The 15,296-nt window shown below is 38.7% G+C and overlaps 1 protein-coding gene across 1 annotated transcript in view; it reads right to left on the reverse strand.

Annotated features, from left to right (window-relative positions):
- LOC134660500 (mitogen-activated protein kinase-binding protein 1) overlaps nt 1–15,296 on the reverse strand; it is a 127,416-nt gene that overhangs the window by 107,361 nt on the left and 4,759 nt on the right. The window contains exon 2 of the mRNA XM_063516271.1: nt 3,819–4,195. Coding sequence (XP_063372341.1) covers nt 3,819–3,932 — 114 coding nt within the window. The 5' untranslated portion in view covers nt 3,933–4,195. The remainder of the gene's footprint in view (nt 1–3,818; nt 4,196–15,296) is intronic.

Raw genomic sequence — 15,296 nt, forward strand, 5'->3', positions numbered from 1 at the left:
TCACTTCTATTCTACTTTTCTTTTCAAAAGCTTACTAGAAGACGTCACAAAGGCGAGTAGGTTAGAGACATTCTTTATTATTTTATGGTCTTTGCGCACACTCATACGGTTTAGCAAGTGACGTTATTGTTTGTCTTTATCTGTGTCACTTCCATACAAATATTACAAATTCTCTAGAGTTTTACTATGTGTTTACTATGAAATGAGATATTTCCATCCATAGTATGGATGCGGTATCTGACGACTGGTCTGGCCTAGTGGGTAGTGACCCTGCCTGTGAAGCCGCGGTCCTGGGTTAGAATCCCGGTAAGGGCATTTATTTGTCTGATGAGCACAGATATTTGTTCCAGGAGTCTTGGGTGTTTTCTATGTATTTATAAAATAAAATAAAAATAAATATTATAGGACATTATTACACAAATTGACTAAGCCCCACGTTAAGTTCAAGAAAGCTTGTGTTGTGGGTACTCAGCAACGATATATATAATGTACAAATACGAGTACTTAAATACATAGAAATTTATGTATTTGTATATTATATATATCGTTATTTAAGTACCCACGACACAAGTGGAAGAAATTTCGGTTACTTCAAGGGCACTATTTGTTCATTTAAGCGCGTCAAACACATACATAAACACATTCTACTAATAGTAACCAGTACTTAATAAGTTTATCTTCGGCTTGCCAAGGTCGAAAAACATTCCGTTAAGTACATTAAGATTCTGCGGCAGAACGTGGTTGGTTACATACGGAGATATCTGATCACTTATTAATAGTATAGTAAAAAAGGCTGTGATTATTTATTTGATTACCTAAGTAATTTGTAAAACTGACAGCAACTGGCCTGTGTGTCTTAACAATAAATTAATTTTATTTTGAAGTGAAGCGATACTGTAATGGTGTGCGTGGTAAAGATATATAACTGAACTTTAATGAAAATATAGACAACTTTTGGAAAAATAGAAACATTTTGCGTGAGCCTCCTTTTAAATTGTTTATATTTTATTACATAGTATAAAACAAAGTCGTTTCCCGCTGTCTGTCCCTATGTATGCTTAGATCTTTAAAACTACGCAACGGATATTGATGCGGTTTTTTTTTAATGATAAGAGTGATTCAAGAGGAAGCTTTATGTATAATTTGTTAACCCGTGTGTAGCCGGGGCGGGTCGCTAGTAATATATAACCCTGTATAACCTAAAGTACGGTCGACTTCACAGTTCATCTTTGCAAGCCAACGTTCCAAAAATATATTTACACGACCTTATTGCCAGTGTCTTAGAGGCGTACAAAAATATTTTTGGCACTTTAGCTTGTAAAACTGTTTGTGATCACGACTGTACCTACAAAATTCTACCAGCTTAGCCTACAGAATCGTTTTGACATTTGACAAGTAAGATACTTCGCAAGATTGACGAAATAACAACCTTGGATATAGCGAGTTCTATCTTCTGTCAGGTCAAATGGGAATATAATGCATGTCATTTCAAGCACATTTTATATTATTGAATTGACAGTCAAGTATGCGCTTACTAAAATGCTGAGGACTCTTAGAACCGAGTGAATATTAAAAAAAGTTTGGTTAGTATATAAGTGAGTATGTCTGAAAGAAATGAGATTCTTGTTGTTTTTCACCTTGTACAAAAGTAGTTTGTATAAGATTTGGGCAAAATCTGGGGCTCCTTCCTCAAAAGCTTGTAACTTGTAATACAAGTGGAAGTCCCTTTCTAACAAAAGCTGTCAAAAGGTGAAATCCGCTTGTATTACAAGTTACAAGCTTTTGAGAAACGGGCCCCTGGTATGAGGTTTGTTATTTAGACTGACTTTGTGAGATTTATATATTTTTTTAAATCTATACTGGAAGCATCAAACTTACGATTCAAATTTTTGTAAACAAAACAGTACAGTCAGCAGCAGAAGTTGGTAAACGGGCGAGGTGTTCAAAATTACCTTGACGCGCTCTTATTCTCTCAACAATAAAGTCGCGTCAAGATCATTTTGCACCGCTGGGCCGCTTAGCAACTTCTGCTGCTGACTGTACCTACTCAAGTTACTTGTTATTGTAACTTTCGCAGCATCCTAATTATACTAATCTCACCACCCTGTCATTTTTGCAACAAACTCATAGACAATTTTCACAAATTTGATTGAAGACCTCAAACAAAAATACGTACACAGTTAAAATGATCCATGCAGCCAAGTCACAAAAAAACCTCCATACAGCGAAATCACAAACTCAATATGGCCATAGACACTTCACAATAAGTTTTTAAACACACACTGGCACTAGCGATGAACGCGACCGCTGCGAATGGCGCGGAGCGACTGACTGAGTGGGGAGGATGTAGGAATAGGAAGTTCATAGTTTAAGCTGTGATTAGTTGGTATATCGTTTACTTTTTTTGACGTGATAACGTCTGATGGGAGTCGCTTTCGTAAAAACTAGTGCCCACGCTAATTACTGGGATTAGCTGCCAAGCGGACCCCAGGCTCCCATGAGCCGTGGCAAAAATGCCGGGATAACGCGAGGAAGATGATGATCGTTTACTCTTTTAGACGTGATAATAAATGTGTCTTATTAATCGACGAACACCGGTAGCATGCACGAAGTGTCACGTTGTGGACAGATCTCCATGGTAACGTTGTGGACGGATCTCCATGGTAACGTATAAAAGTATCTGGGGGCACGGCAGTGCCCCCGCCAAGTCGCGCAAAACAAAGAGGCACGGCCGTACCATCCTTTTCTGGAAGCGATTCAGGCCATTTTCGACGTCCTGTAATTTTGTGCTAGCTGAAGCTAGAACCCTGAATTTTCAGTGATGCAATTTTTCATCAATGTTTTCTGATGACATTATCACGCAAAATTATCGTTCGTAAACCGACTTTACAGACAACCATATTTTTTTACAAGCTTTTATTTAACTTGCAATGCACCTATGGGTGTAACATGCTAATATGTATGCAACTATGTTTCTTAGGGTCGAATCTATGGTACCATGCAATACTATGGTACCATAGAGCTGATCTGATGATGGAGACAGGAGATGGTAAATGAGGACTGTTTGTATGAAAAGGCAATTTCAGGCTTTCGTCGCCCTAAAAATCCTACAACTTAAATTACTTACTTTAAACACATGTTATTATAATTCTCGCTTATGTAGAATTTCCAAAGGGCCCTTGTACGTCTCGGGCGACACTCGCTTTGCCGCCGTAAGTACACTCCACGTTATATAAGCTTCAGATTCAATTTGGACGTGTTTACACGCTATGAGGACGCTAAACGTATGTGGCCTTGTTTGTACAGTCGCCATCAGATATATCGGAGCGGCCAAGGTGTTCACAATATCTGAACACGCACTCTAACGCCCTGACAATAGAGGCGTGTTCAGATATTTGTGAGAGCCTTAGCCGCTCCGATATATCTGAAGGCGACTGTACAGTCAGCTGTTATTATAAACTAGCTTTAACGTCACGGCGAAAAATGTACTACTAAAACAATTTACAACTAAATTACAAGCAAAAGGAGTTGAAAATAGAGTTCCGGCTAATCCGGTTATAATATTAGCTGAAAATTGTCGAGCATTAGAGTTTTTCTTAGCCGTGACATCTATTGTCAACTAGCAGTACTGATAATGTCCGCTACTTGACGCTAGATGTCGACTACGAAATAACTCGCGTTTTGCTAAGAAAACTGATGTATGGAGTTACCACTCTTTCTTTGCTTATTTTTCTCTATGGTCGCGAGTAACACACAAGCCTCTTAAATCGGTAGCGCCATCTACCGAAACTAGAACGAATACTACAGCTAAAACTCACCCGGTCCGATATCGCCTCCTCCGTCTTGCCCCGCTTCAGGCCCGGCGCGCGCACCACACTCGCAGACGCGGGGGGCGCCCCGCCCGCGCTCGCCCTTATAAACCCCGCCTCCATCACCGCATAGTTCCGACACTGACACACAGATGGCGCTCGTAATATCACTTCACGAAGCTAGTTTCATCTACACATAGTTCCGCTACTCGAACACAGAAGGCGCTGTTGTAAATGCAAACTATTTTAAAACGGACGTATTTCGATCACTTTAAGGAACTGATTTATTTGAGCATTTTTGAACGGAATAAAATACACTTTGACACTGCGAGTTTACATTGTTTAAACACTAACGGCGGGTGTGCTGTTTCACTCGGTCGCCATACCTGCGAAAGAGAGAGATGATCAATTAATTTTAATTAATAACAAGGTGAGTTGAATGGAACGGGTTATGTTAGTTAAAATAATATCGCAACTAAAGTATAGTGACCAGTACTTCGACTTCATACAGAGGGAATAATCTGATAATGGGGTTTTTCAATGGATATTGGCGGAACCCCTGTCTTAAAACTGCGAAATTTGTGTACAGTTTTTTTGATGTCTAGTTGTCTAGTAAGAGAGAATAGGTGACACACAAATTGTTTATTAGGTACTCGAGTGTGTAACTGTGTATAAACAGTGAAATTAAACGCAACAATGGATTTTTAAGCAACATGGCAACCCTCGTGTTATTCAGCTTGCTGTCCATTTGGATTATTTCCTGAATGGTTTGGAATTTGGAGTACTGAAATTGTATAGTGAGTTCACGTTATAGTGATGGTTCTTTTACACAGATATATGTTAAACAGGGTGTACTTCCGTTTGGCCCAAATACATTTCGCCAAATTTCACTTCCCAACAAACTTATCGCAATAGTTTCATTTCCCAAAGGAACCTTTAGCAAAGTTACACTTCGCATATAACTTATTTGGTCAAATTATCATTTGGCATGATTTTACTTTGTCAAATGTTATTAGGACAAAAACTTATTTAGCAAACGTTTTTTATTGGCTAATATTATATTCCAAAAAGATGTTTGCTCAAATTGTCACTTCGCAAATTTGGCAAATAAGCATCTCTATTTAAATTTGAACCTAAATTCGTTCTGTTAGAATTTTGAATTTATATAATATTTCTACTCAGGATCAGTAGCTTTCTCCATTCCTACTGAGAAAAAACGTCCACAAGTTTTTGGTGCATTTGTATGAAATTTTGGGGCCACTTTTTACTCGTATTAGGGTCGAAAGAGCTCGTGATTCTGACTGGAAATAATACAAAAAATCACAGTTCTGTGTAATGCAGATTGGGGGTAGTCTTCATAAATTAAGTTATAGTAGATACAATGCAGTACCAAAAAAATTACTATGTTTATTACATTTTTAATCATCAAAATGTCAAAATCAAGTCAATTTCATTTCTGATCAAGTCGATCGATTTGATCATCCCGTCTGGATACCGCTTTACCAGTTACACTACACTGAATGGGATTGGCAACTGTCAATGGTTTGCATAGATGGCACCATCATAGCTTGCCGGGGCTTGCCCCTTCTCTAGTTGAGTTCTATGAGATTTGGCATTTGGCTTAAAGGGCTGGCATCTAGGGCATAAAATTCTATATAAAAAACAAGAATTTGACACAATTCTAGGGATTGACAGAGCAATCTATGCTGGCGCCATCTGCTAAATACTTTGACCGGCCAATCACATTGATTACCGAATCTTAATTCCTTAATTAATATTTTAGGTACTTATATAATTCTAAAATATTATTGCAGATATGTTCATGGTTCAACAAATTACATCCGTTTGCGTAAAACATAACCAAAATGATAAAGTATTTCAAATGAAAGCAAAAATAAAAATACTGCAGGCCCTCTATGGCCTCTATTGGTATGTAAATTGTATGCCATGTAATATTTTGGGACATGTAAGTTATGCTTAATGATACATTTGACTAAATAATACTTGGTAAAATGAAACTTGACCAAGTAATTATTTGCTAAACAATAACTTGCCAAAAAAGACTATTGCTAAGTGAAAAATTGCGATAAGTTGTTTTGCCAAACATTTTTTTGGGAAATGATAATTTGGGAAACATAGTTTGGGATGTGATACTTTGGGAAACGTTTTTGGCCCATTCATTAGTAAACCGTTAAACAGGCTATACCTACTTCAATTCAATACTATTAATTAAACATAGATAGTAAGCAACTTTGGGAACAAATCAAATTATTTTATTAAATATTCCGTTTGGTCACTTTTTCTTTAGTATAATATGACATCTGTTTCAGTTTATAGATAGCTTAATTGTATCACTCTTGGTCTTTTATTCTTTTGAAACTATACCATGCAATTATATTCATCAACATCATCATATCAGCCCTTTATCGCCCACTGCTGAGCATAGGCCTCTCTTCTAGCAATTATATTACCCACAGTTAAGATTTGCTGCATATACCTAATTCTAAGTGTCATTCTTCAGATCCAATGTATCAGTCAACATACTGTCTTAAACTTTTAACTGTGATTTCAACTGGTTAAATGTCGCAGTCTGACGAGCTGAGACAGTTTACGCTTCACGATCCCGAGTACGTTCTACAAGACATACCTACATCTTGTAAAACGTTCTACAAGACAGCACATTTTAGAACTATAGTTTGTCAAAGGACTGTCTCATTTCAAACATAGACAGAGAGAATCATACTATTTTTGTCTTACACTAGTACTAGCACTCAAAAGAAAAGGATGAGTAAGTATAGTTTTCCTGGTTCTTACTAACTGACAAATTGGTTTGACCAACTATAGGTATTAGAAGGGCTCGAGACCAGGGATACCACACCGGTCCGGACCTCCGAAGATAGAAAACCCCGTCAACTTTCCCAAGTGGGCGTGGTTTCGCCATACGTTTGTCTGTATGTAAATGCTGGCCTACGCTACGCAACTTATGTTACTTATGCAACATATGCCACTAGTTTACACACAAACGGTGACACACGAGAGCATTGGCATTGTTTGCCTCAGCGGAAATGGAATGCCTGCCTTGTCTCTTAGCAGAACTCGGCAAGCTTCGGCCTGCCAACTAGCACGTCTGTAATCATTATCCGCCGAAGTCTAATCTATCTAATGCTGGAATAGGCTTTTCTCGAGGACTAGGATATTCACAAGGACCAGTCTTGGCCTGGTCCTGGCCTGAACCTAACCTTACGATCATCGTAACCAAATCGTGGGTCCTATTTGGGGGCTGGCTTTCTCATATTTCGTCCGCCAGTGAACTAGAGCGTTTAGGGGGACATATGTCCAAGTGTCAGAAAGGTTTGGTGTCATAATGTCCATGGTCATTAGTCCGATTGTAATAACGCCATGATGACGAGAAGTCCAGATGGAACAATACCTATTTGTCAATAAGTCCGGATGTTATGATACCCTAATGTCCACATGCCACTTTTGTGTGGCATTCTAACAGTTTGCCTAAATTACAAAAGGACATCACGACACCTGGACTTTCTGGCAATATGGCAACAAACAATACATATGGACTTATTGGCAGTAGGGCATTGTGACTCTGGCGTTTTGACTGTTGGACATATATGCCCCTAAACGTAAAAGTCTAGTGTACTTTGTCGGGAAAGTTACGCGTTTCGAGCTATTACCTGTAGAAATCCCGTTCAATTTACACACTATTTTTCACTACTTTACGTGCAAGTCGTACTTACTAGGTAACCTCTGTATGTGTATACCCTTGCCTATGGTCTGAACACAAGTTATGCCCTTTAGCAACCAATAACACAGCTTATTCGACAAAACGGTACAAAGAGGCCATTTTCTCCGCAATTTCGCATTATTGACATTAAGGCGAAACATTCTGATAGACTGGCTTTGTTCGCCAATTTCGCTTGGTATACGTTTTGGGAAACCATTTTTCATTGTAGAATAATAGCGAGGTACAATGGGAGAGGTTGTGAACGCTTGTAAATAAAAGCGGCCAAGTGCGAGTCGGACTCGCCCATGAAGGGTTCCGTATTCAAGGAATTTATGACGTATTAAAAAAACTACTTACTAGATCTCGTTCAAACCAATTTTCGGTGGAAGTTTGCATGGTAATGTACATCATATATTTTTTTTAGTTTTATCATTCTCTTATTTTAGAAGTTACAGGGGGGGGGGGGGGACACACACACATTTTACCACTTTGGAAGTGTCTCTCGCGCAAACTATTCAGTTTAGAAAAAAATGATATTAGAAACCTCAATATCATTTTTGAAGACCTATCCATAGATACCCCACACGTATGGGTTTGATGAAAAAAAATATTTTGAGTTTCAGTTCTAAGTATGGGGAACCCCCAAAATTTATTGTTTTTTTTCTATTTTTGTGTGAAAATCTTAATGCGGTTCACATAATACATCTACTTACCAAGTTTCAACAGTATAGTTCTTATAGTTTCGGAAAAAAGTGGCTGTGACATACGGACGGACAGACAGACGGACAGACGGACGGACAGACAGACAGACAGACATGACGAATCTATAAGGGTTCCGTTTTTTGCCATTTGGCTACGGAACCCTAAAAATGGGCTGATTTTTAACCGACTTTGAAAGAGAACATTTTTTATATGCGGAGGCCAATATAGGCTAGGTAACAGTCAGAAATACTTATAGCTTAGCAGTTTAGCACCCCTGCATACATTGTTATATGCAGGGGTGCTGAGCTAATAGTTATGCTGACTGTAAATACAGTAAGGTGCATTGGGGTAACTTCGAACGCGGGATAATTTAAAAAAGCGGCCAAGTGCGAGTCGGACTCGCCCATGAAGGGTTCCGTATTCAGGGGATTTATGACGTATTAAAAAAAAACTACTTACTAGATCTCGTTCAAACCAATTTTCGGTGGAAGTTTGCATGATAAAGTACATCATATATTTTTTTAGTTTTATCATTCTCTTATTTTAGAAGTTACAGGGGGGGACACACATTTTACCACTTTGGAAGTGTCTCTCTCGCAAACTATTCAGTTTAGACAAAAATGATATTAGAAACCTCAATATCATTTTTGAAGACCTATCCATAGATACCCCACACGTATGGGTTCGATGAAAAAAATTTTTTTGAGTTTCAGTTCACAGTATGGGGAACCCCCAAACATTATTGTTTTTTTTTTCTATTATTGTGTGAAAATCTTAATGCGGTTCACAGAATACATCTACTTACCAAGTTTCAACAGTATAGTTCTTATAGTTTCGGAAAAAAGTGGCTGTGACATACGGACGGACAGACAGACGGACGGACAGACAGACAGACAGACAGACATGACGAATCTATAAGGGTTCCGTTTTTTGCCATTTGGCTACGGAACCCTAAAAATGGTAAATATCTAATAAACTAGAAACACTGTAGCAACAGAAAGCATGATGCCTAGATGGTACCTAAGCGTTGCAGCAGCGTAAGTGTTGTTTATTTTGTGTAAGTTACTTTAAGTATGAAGTGCCTCTCTGTTGCACCAATAGCGAGCGAGTGACTGCGATTGAGTTTACGCATTCTCTAACGTAAACGTCAAGTGTCAACTCGTGGTACGGCTACTATAGTGGGCTAAATCACAAAGGGTAATTGTATGAAAGTAATAGCATATCCGCCTTAAGAACTGGGCCTTGTTTTACAAATCGTGACTCCCTTACATTACTTACATAATTTGGTCACGACAGCATATTGGTGAACTTTATATAACCTAACCTTACGGTTCAAACACTTTCTATACTTATGTTCAATTTCGAACATATCAATTGGAATTGTAGGTAAATTGCATGCCTGCATTCAAAATCGAAAATAAATTGACTTTTGCGTCTTACCACACATACCCTGTGTGGTAGGTACGGAAATCTTTTCACGCGATTTTCGAACAATTCAAATGTAGTGTTGCCAGTGGGGAGACACTCCTGACTTCGTTCAAACTCGGCTCCGTTCGGCTCAGCATTGCTCCGAGCAATTATTAGGGTTGACACAACTTGACGTCCCTTTGCGTGCACGACCACAGATAAAATATTGACTTGAATTTTGACAACCCTAAATAGCCGAAAGGGATAGTGCCATAAGTTAGAAAGGAATATCATAATTTAACCCTGAATCGCTGTCTACTTCGGTTTTGTAGGAAGTGTCCTTTCTGTACGGTAGTACTACTACTTATTCTGCGGTGTTGCTAACCCGCGATTTTTCAAATTTGCCGCCTTTTTCTACTGACAAGATTTGCTTGACCAAGTATAAAAACTAGAATTATGCATTAACCCCTCTTAATCTGCCGCCGAGGGGTGAATTAATCCCGTTCGGGGTGGGAAGGTTCGAACTGTTCCTATCCATTCTCTATATGAAGTACTAGCGAGTCTAGTCTAGCGACACGCCCCGGCTTCACACGGGTCAACAAATAATACATAAACCTTCCTCTTGAATCACTCTATCTATTAAAAAAACCCGCATCAAAATCCGTTGCGTAGTTTTAAAGATCTAAGCATATGTACAGACAGACAGACAGCGGGAAGCGACTTTGTTTTATACTATGTAGTGATTATGCCATGCCCTAGGCACCAACATGAAGTAGGCAAAAACTGTCTCCAAAGTAGAGTCCATTATCTGCCCACAGCTGAACCCGTGACGCATTCGTTGCGCATACGCAAGCGAGTCTAGTTGCCAATATAACCAGCGCTCAAAGACCCCGCCTGTGAACTCCGACTCGGTGGAAACTTGGAAAGGCAGCGATAGGCCCTTACACACTTGTAAGTTTTATTTACGCAAATAGGGACAAAGCTATTTGTTAGAATGAGATGATGATATTCATCTCTCATTCTGTAGTATAGCTGTGTCCCTACTTACGTAAGTAAAACTTACAAGTGTACCTAATGCCCGAGATACACTTGTAAGTTTTACTTACGTAAATAGCATTTGTTAGAATGAAATAACGATATTCATCTCTCATTCTGTAGTATACCTGTGTCCCTACTTACGAGTACGTATGTATAGCTTACAAGTATATCTTGGGCCATACAGAGGGCCTACCGCGAAAAATTGCGGGCATTTTTCTCTGTCACTCTAATCTTCTTCTCTGTTACTTCATTGGAGTAAAAGTAAAACAGAAAGATCCCCGCAATTTGCAAAATTCCGTTTTCGCGGTAGCTCTGGTTCTTACAAGCTTTTGACTCACTTCGCTGTTCAGTCGAGAATACCCGAGGTCGTTGTTGCGAAAAACTGTGATGCAACTAATACAAGGAGGCGTTATGCCAAGGGTAAGCGGATTACGATCTAATCTTCTAGAAGCGAAAGAAAGTAACTGCATATGTGTCTATAGTCCGTTTTTTTAACATTAGAAATAACTTACGTCGTGATGACGGACATGGAAGGGAACAATCTCACAACTGAGGATGCCGAAGACCGGGCAAAGTGGAGAAGACTGGGCTATTACCGTGAAAATCGAATTTCGGAAATTGCGGGCACATTTCTCTGTCACTCTAAGTACGCCTTCATAAGAGGAAAAGAGAAAGATGCTCGCAATTTTCGAATTTCTGTTTTGGCGGTAGCCCCTCTGAGCAGGAAAGCGGACCCTGGCGCTAGGCCCGGAAAACTAGGTCGAAGAAGAAGAAAGAAGGTAAGCGATCTTGACGTGTCTTTTCATTTCATTTCATTTCATTTATTCATGCTAAACAACATAAGTATACACAAATACACGTCATATTATGAAACCCGGGTGGGGCATAGCAGATAACTTATTTTCTAGAACTTAAATGCTAAATAATTGAAAATAATTGAAACCTCTTCTTCTTCCGGCCTTATCCCACTTTTATTTGGGGTCGGCTCTCGTAATCTATTTTCTCCAGTTATATCTGTCCCGGGTCGTCGTTGGGTCTATGTTCTTATTCTCTAGGTCTCTCTCTAGGTCTCTATCAGGGATGTTGCGAATATCCGCATCCGCATCCGCAACCGCGGAACTTCCGCATGATTTTCAACATCCGCATCCGCATCCGCATAAAATCGATGCGGATTTAATGCGGATGCGGATATGGAAACAGGTCGGTACAGGAACGTCTTAGCATTGGCGTAAGTGCTAGACTGCTAGGTAATTTAGTCATTAACCAAAAAAACCTATTAGAAATGAGCAGTCAAGCGTGAGTGGGATTTAATGTACGGAACCCTTGGAACGCGAGTCCGACTCGCACTTGGCCGGTTTTTTGAAATAAAAATTACTAAAATGTAATATTTGACGTTTTTTATGGTACTATCTTGACATCCGCATCCGCATCCGCATCCGCGGATGTGAGCCTTTAAAAATCCGCATCCGCGGATGTCAAAAAATCGGCATCCGCAACATCCCTGGTCTCTATAGTTCGTTTTTTTAGCATTAGAAAGAACTTGAAAGAAGGTAAGCGATTTTGACATGTCTTTTAATTGAAAAACTTTTTAAAAATCGATAACTATTACTTATGAAAGCAGAAGACTATAAAAGATCGTATTAGATTCATAATTGTTACATATTTACCGTAACTTATTTTTAAAATGTGTTTTTCAATTAAAAGACACATCAAGATTGTTTACCTTATTTCTAATGCTAAAAAAACGAACTATAGGTCTAGATGAAAACCGCTTTATAAAAATCACTACATAGTATAAAACAAAGTCGCTTCCCGCTGTCTGTCTGTCCCTACGTATGCTTAGATCTTTAAAACTACGCAACGGATTTTGAATATTTTGATGCAAAGTTTTTATAGATAGAGTCAAAGAGAATTAAATCACTACGTTACTTATGAAAGCAAAAGAATGTAAATAATCGTATATGATTCATAATTGTTACATATTTTCCGTGACTTATTTTTCAAAAGTGTTTTTCAATAAAAATACACATCAAGATTGTTTACCTTTTTTCTAATGCTAAAAAACTAACTATAAGGTTCCTTTTCCACTAATTTACTATACCGCATAAGTCTATTCTTTCGAAAGCTACCAAAATTATAAAATGCGGTCGGTAAAAGGTTAAACTGTACGAATTTGCGTGTTAAATAGAGTTAACGAACGGTAAATGTAAGTTAGTAAATCGAAAGAGGATTATTGTGATATTAACCGCTATGGAAGCCTTTGACATTCGCGGTGTAGTAATTTTGGCCTTGGATATACATATAGGTACATATGTTTATTATTGATTTATATTAAGCCATACTCCACAAAATGAATAAGTACTTAGGTCCTAGGTCATGAGGCCATAGGACTAAAATCGAGAAAATGTGGTTTTCCCATATAAACGGGGTCCCGTTGTTTCCCATAAAGTTTTAATTCATAATGTATTGTTTGTCATATTTGTAATGTGGTAAATGTCCACTTTTAGTGTTTAGCAGTAACGCTTTGGTTTACTGCGACATAAACGCATATTGCTTGTGTCAGCGCAACCTAACGTGTATAAAACAATAGGCATTTAGAGAATAAAGGTTCAGAATGTTCTTATACTATCACACATAAGGTGTTTGACTTCCACTAACTCCTCACCCGACTCTGCTCGTCAATATAGCTACCATAGAAGAAACTTATAATATCTGATCATTAGTCATAGAACTGGAACCGTTAACTTTTCAGGATTTTCGTAACGTTATCCTATAGAGAGGTTAGGTTTGTTTTATGGCAATTCTGAAAAGTGACGCGTTTCTGAACTAAATGAATTATTACTAACGGAAATGCGGGCAAAATAATACATTATGAATTATGACTTAAAACTTTTTAGGAAACAATAGAGACCCACCTATATGTTTATTGTTTATATTATACACAGGTACTTAACGCTTTTTTATAGCTTATACATACTCCACAAAATAAATATGTACTTAGGTAGGTCATGAGGCCATAGGACTAAAATCGAGAAAAATGCGGTTGTCCCATACAAACACATTTAATTTTTTTCGCGAATTCGGGTACTAGTCTCATGGAAAGTGTGGTATAAATGTCGATTCTATCTTCGTCGTAATATCCCTGGTAAAACGACGAGGCATAAAAGGTATAAAACACTCATAAAAGCATTGTTTGCACGTTGGCAAGTTGGCAACCCGCCAGGGCAACCCTCGCTGAGTCATATCGTGTTATTTCAGAGTTTATAAAATAACCAAATTAAAGAGGTAGAGAAGTAAATTAAAAAACTGTTAACCTCCATACATATGTACCTATCTATATATATATACATTATATATACATCTTATAAAACATAGTCCCCCGCCGCGCCGCGTCTGTCTGTACCTTAAGTAGGTATAAACTCGAAAACTACTGAACAGATTTTCATGCGGTTTTCACCTATCGATAAACTGATTCTTGAGGAAGGTTTAGGTGTATAGTTTGTTAAGGTTGACCCGTGTGAAGCCGGGGCGGGTCGCTAGTACATCTTATAATACAAAGTCCTCCGCCGCGTCTGTCTGTACTTTAAGTATGTATGTTCGCGATAAACTCAAAAACTGCTGAACGGATTTGCATGCGGTTTTCACGTTTTCACCTATCAATAGAGTGATTCTTGAGGAAGGTTTAGGTGTATAGTTTGTTAAAGTTGACCCGTGCGAGGCCGGGGCGAGTAGCTTGTATATAAATAAAAGGGATTCAAATCCATGAATGGTTTACATTATTTATTTTCTTTTTCCTTACTTTAAATAGCGAAATTCTACGTAGAGGGTGCCATTTCCACAGTCCATCACAATCTGAGGGTCTACCGCAAACGTAAGAGTCGAAATTTTGTTATCTAACTTCTTTATCACTCTTGCATATTCGAGCGATAAAGAGGCAGATAGCTGAGTTACGATTTCTAGTTTCCCGGTAGACCCTTTGTAAACAAACCGCCTTGATGTATTAATGTCATATTTTGTCTGTGATAACTTGTCAAAAAACAGTTCAAGGCAAAGTACGTATAAGTTACTCCATGGTTTACGAATGTTTCCGATGGTTGCTAGTGCTGCACTCTGGCGGCAGAACATTGCAGTAATACCCCCTATTAATATAGCAATGCCAATTGTGACCTTAAGTCGATGAGTAAATGTACCGTCTACATAGTAAGTGGTCTGTGAGCATCTAAATCGAGCCAGCAATTAAAACTGTACCGATTCTGAATCGATTATTAATCTCAAATCGATCGTGGCGTGACATTGTTTCTGTCACGCTCCAGTTTGTCTATGGCATGCAACGGGAACGTCCCGAAGGACAATAGATCATCATCTTCCTCGCGTTGTCCCGGCATTTTGCCACGGCTCATGAGAGCCTAGGGTCCGCTTGGCAACTAATCCCAGTAATTGGCGTGGGCGCTAGTTTTTACGAAAGCGACTGCCATCTGACCTTCCAACCCAGAGGGTAAACTAGGCCCGTATTGGGATTAGTCCGGTTTCCTCACGATGTTTTCCTTCACCGAAAAGCGACTGGTAAATATCAAATGACATTTCGTACATAAGTTCCGAAA

The sequence above is a fragment of the Cydia amplana genome, chromosome 27, assembly GCF_948474715.1.
Source record: "Cydia amplana chromosome 27, ilCydAmpl1.1, whole genome shotgun sequence".
Taxonomy (NCBI): Eukaryota; Metazoa; Arthropoda; class Insecta; order Lepidoptera; family Tortricidae; genus Cydia; species Cydia amplana.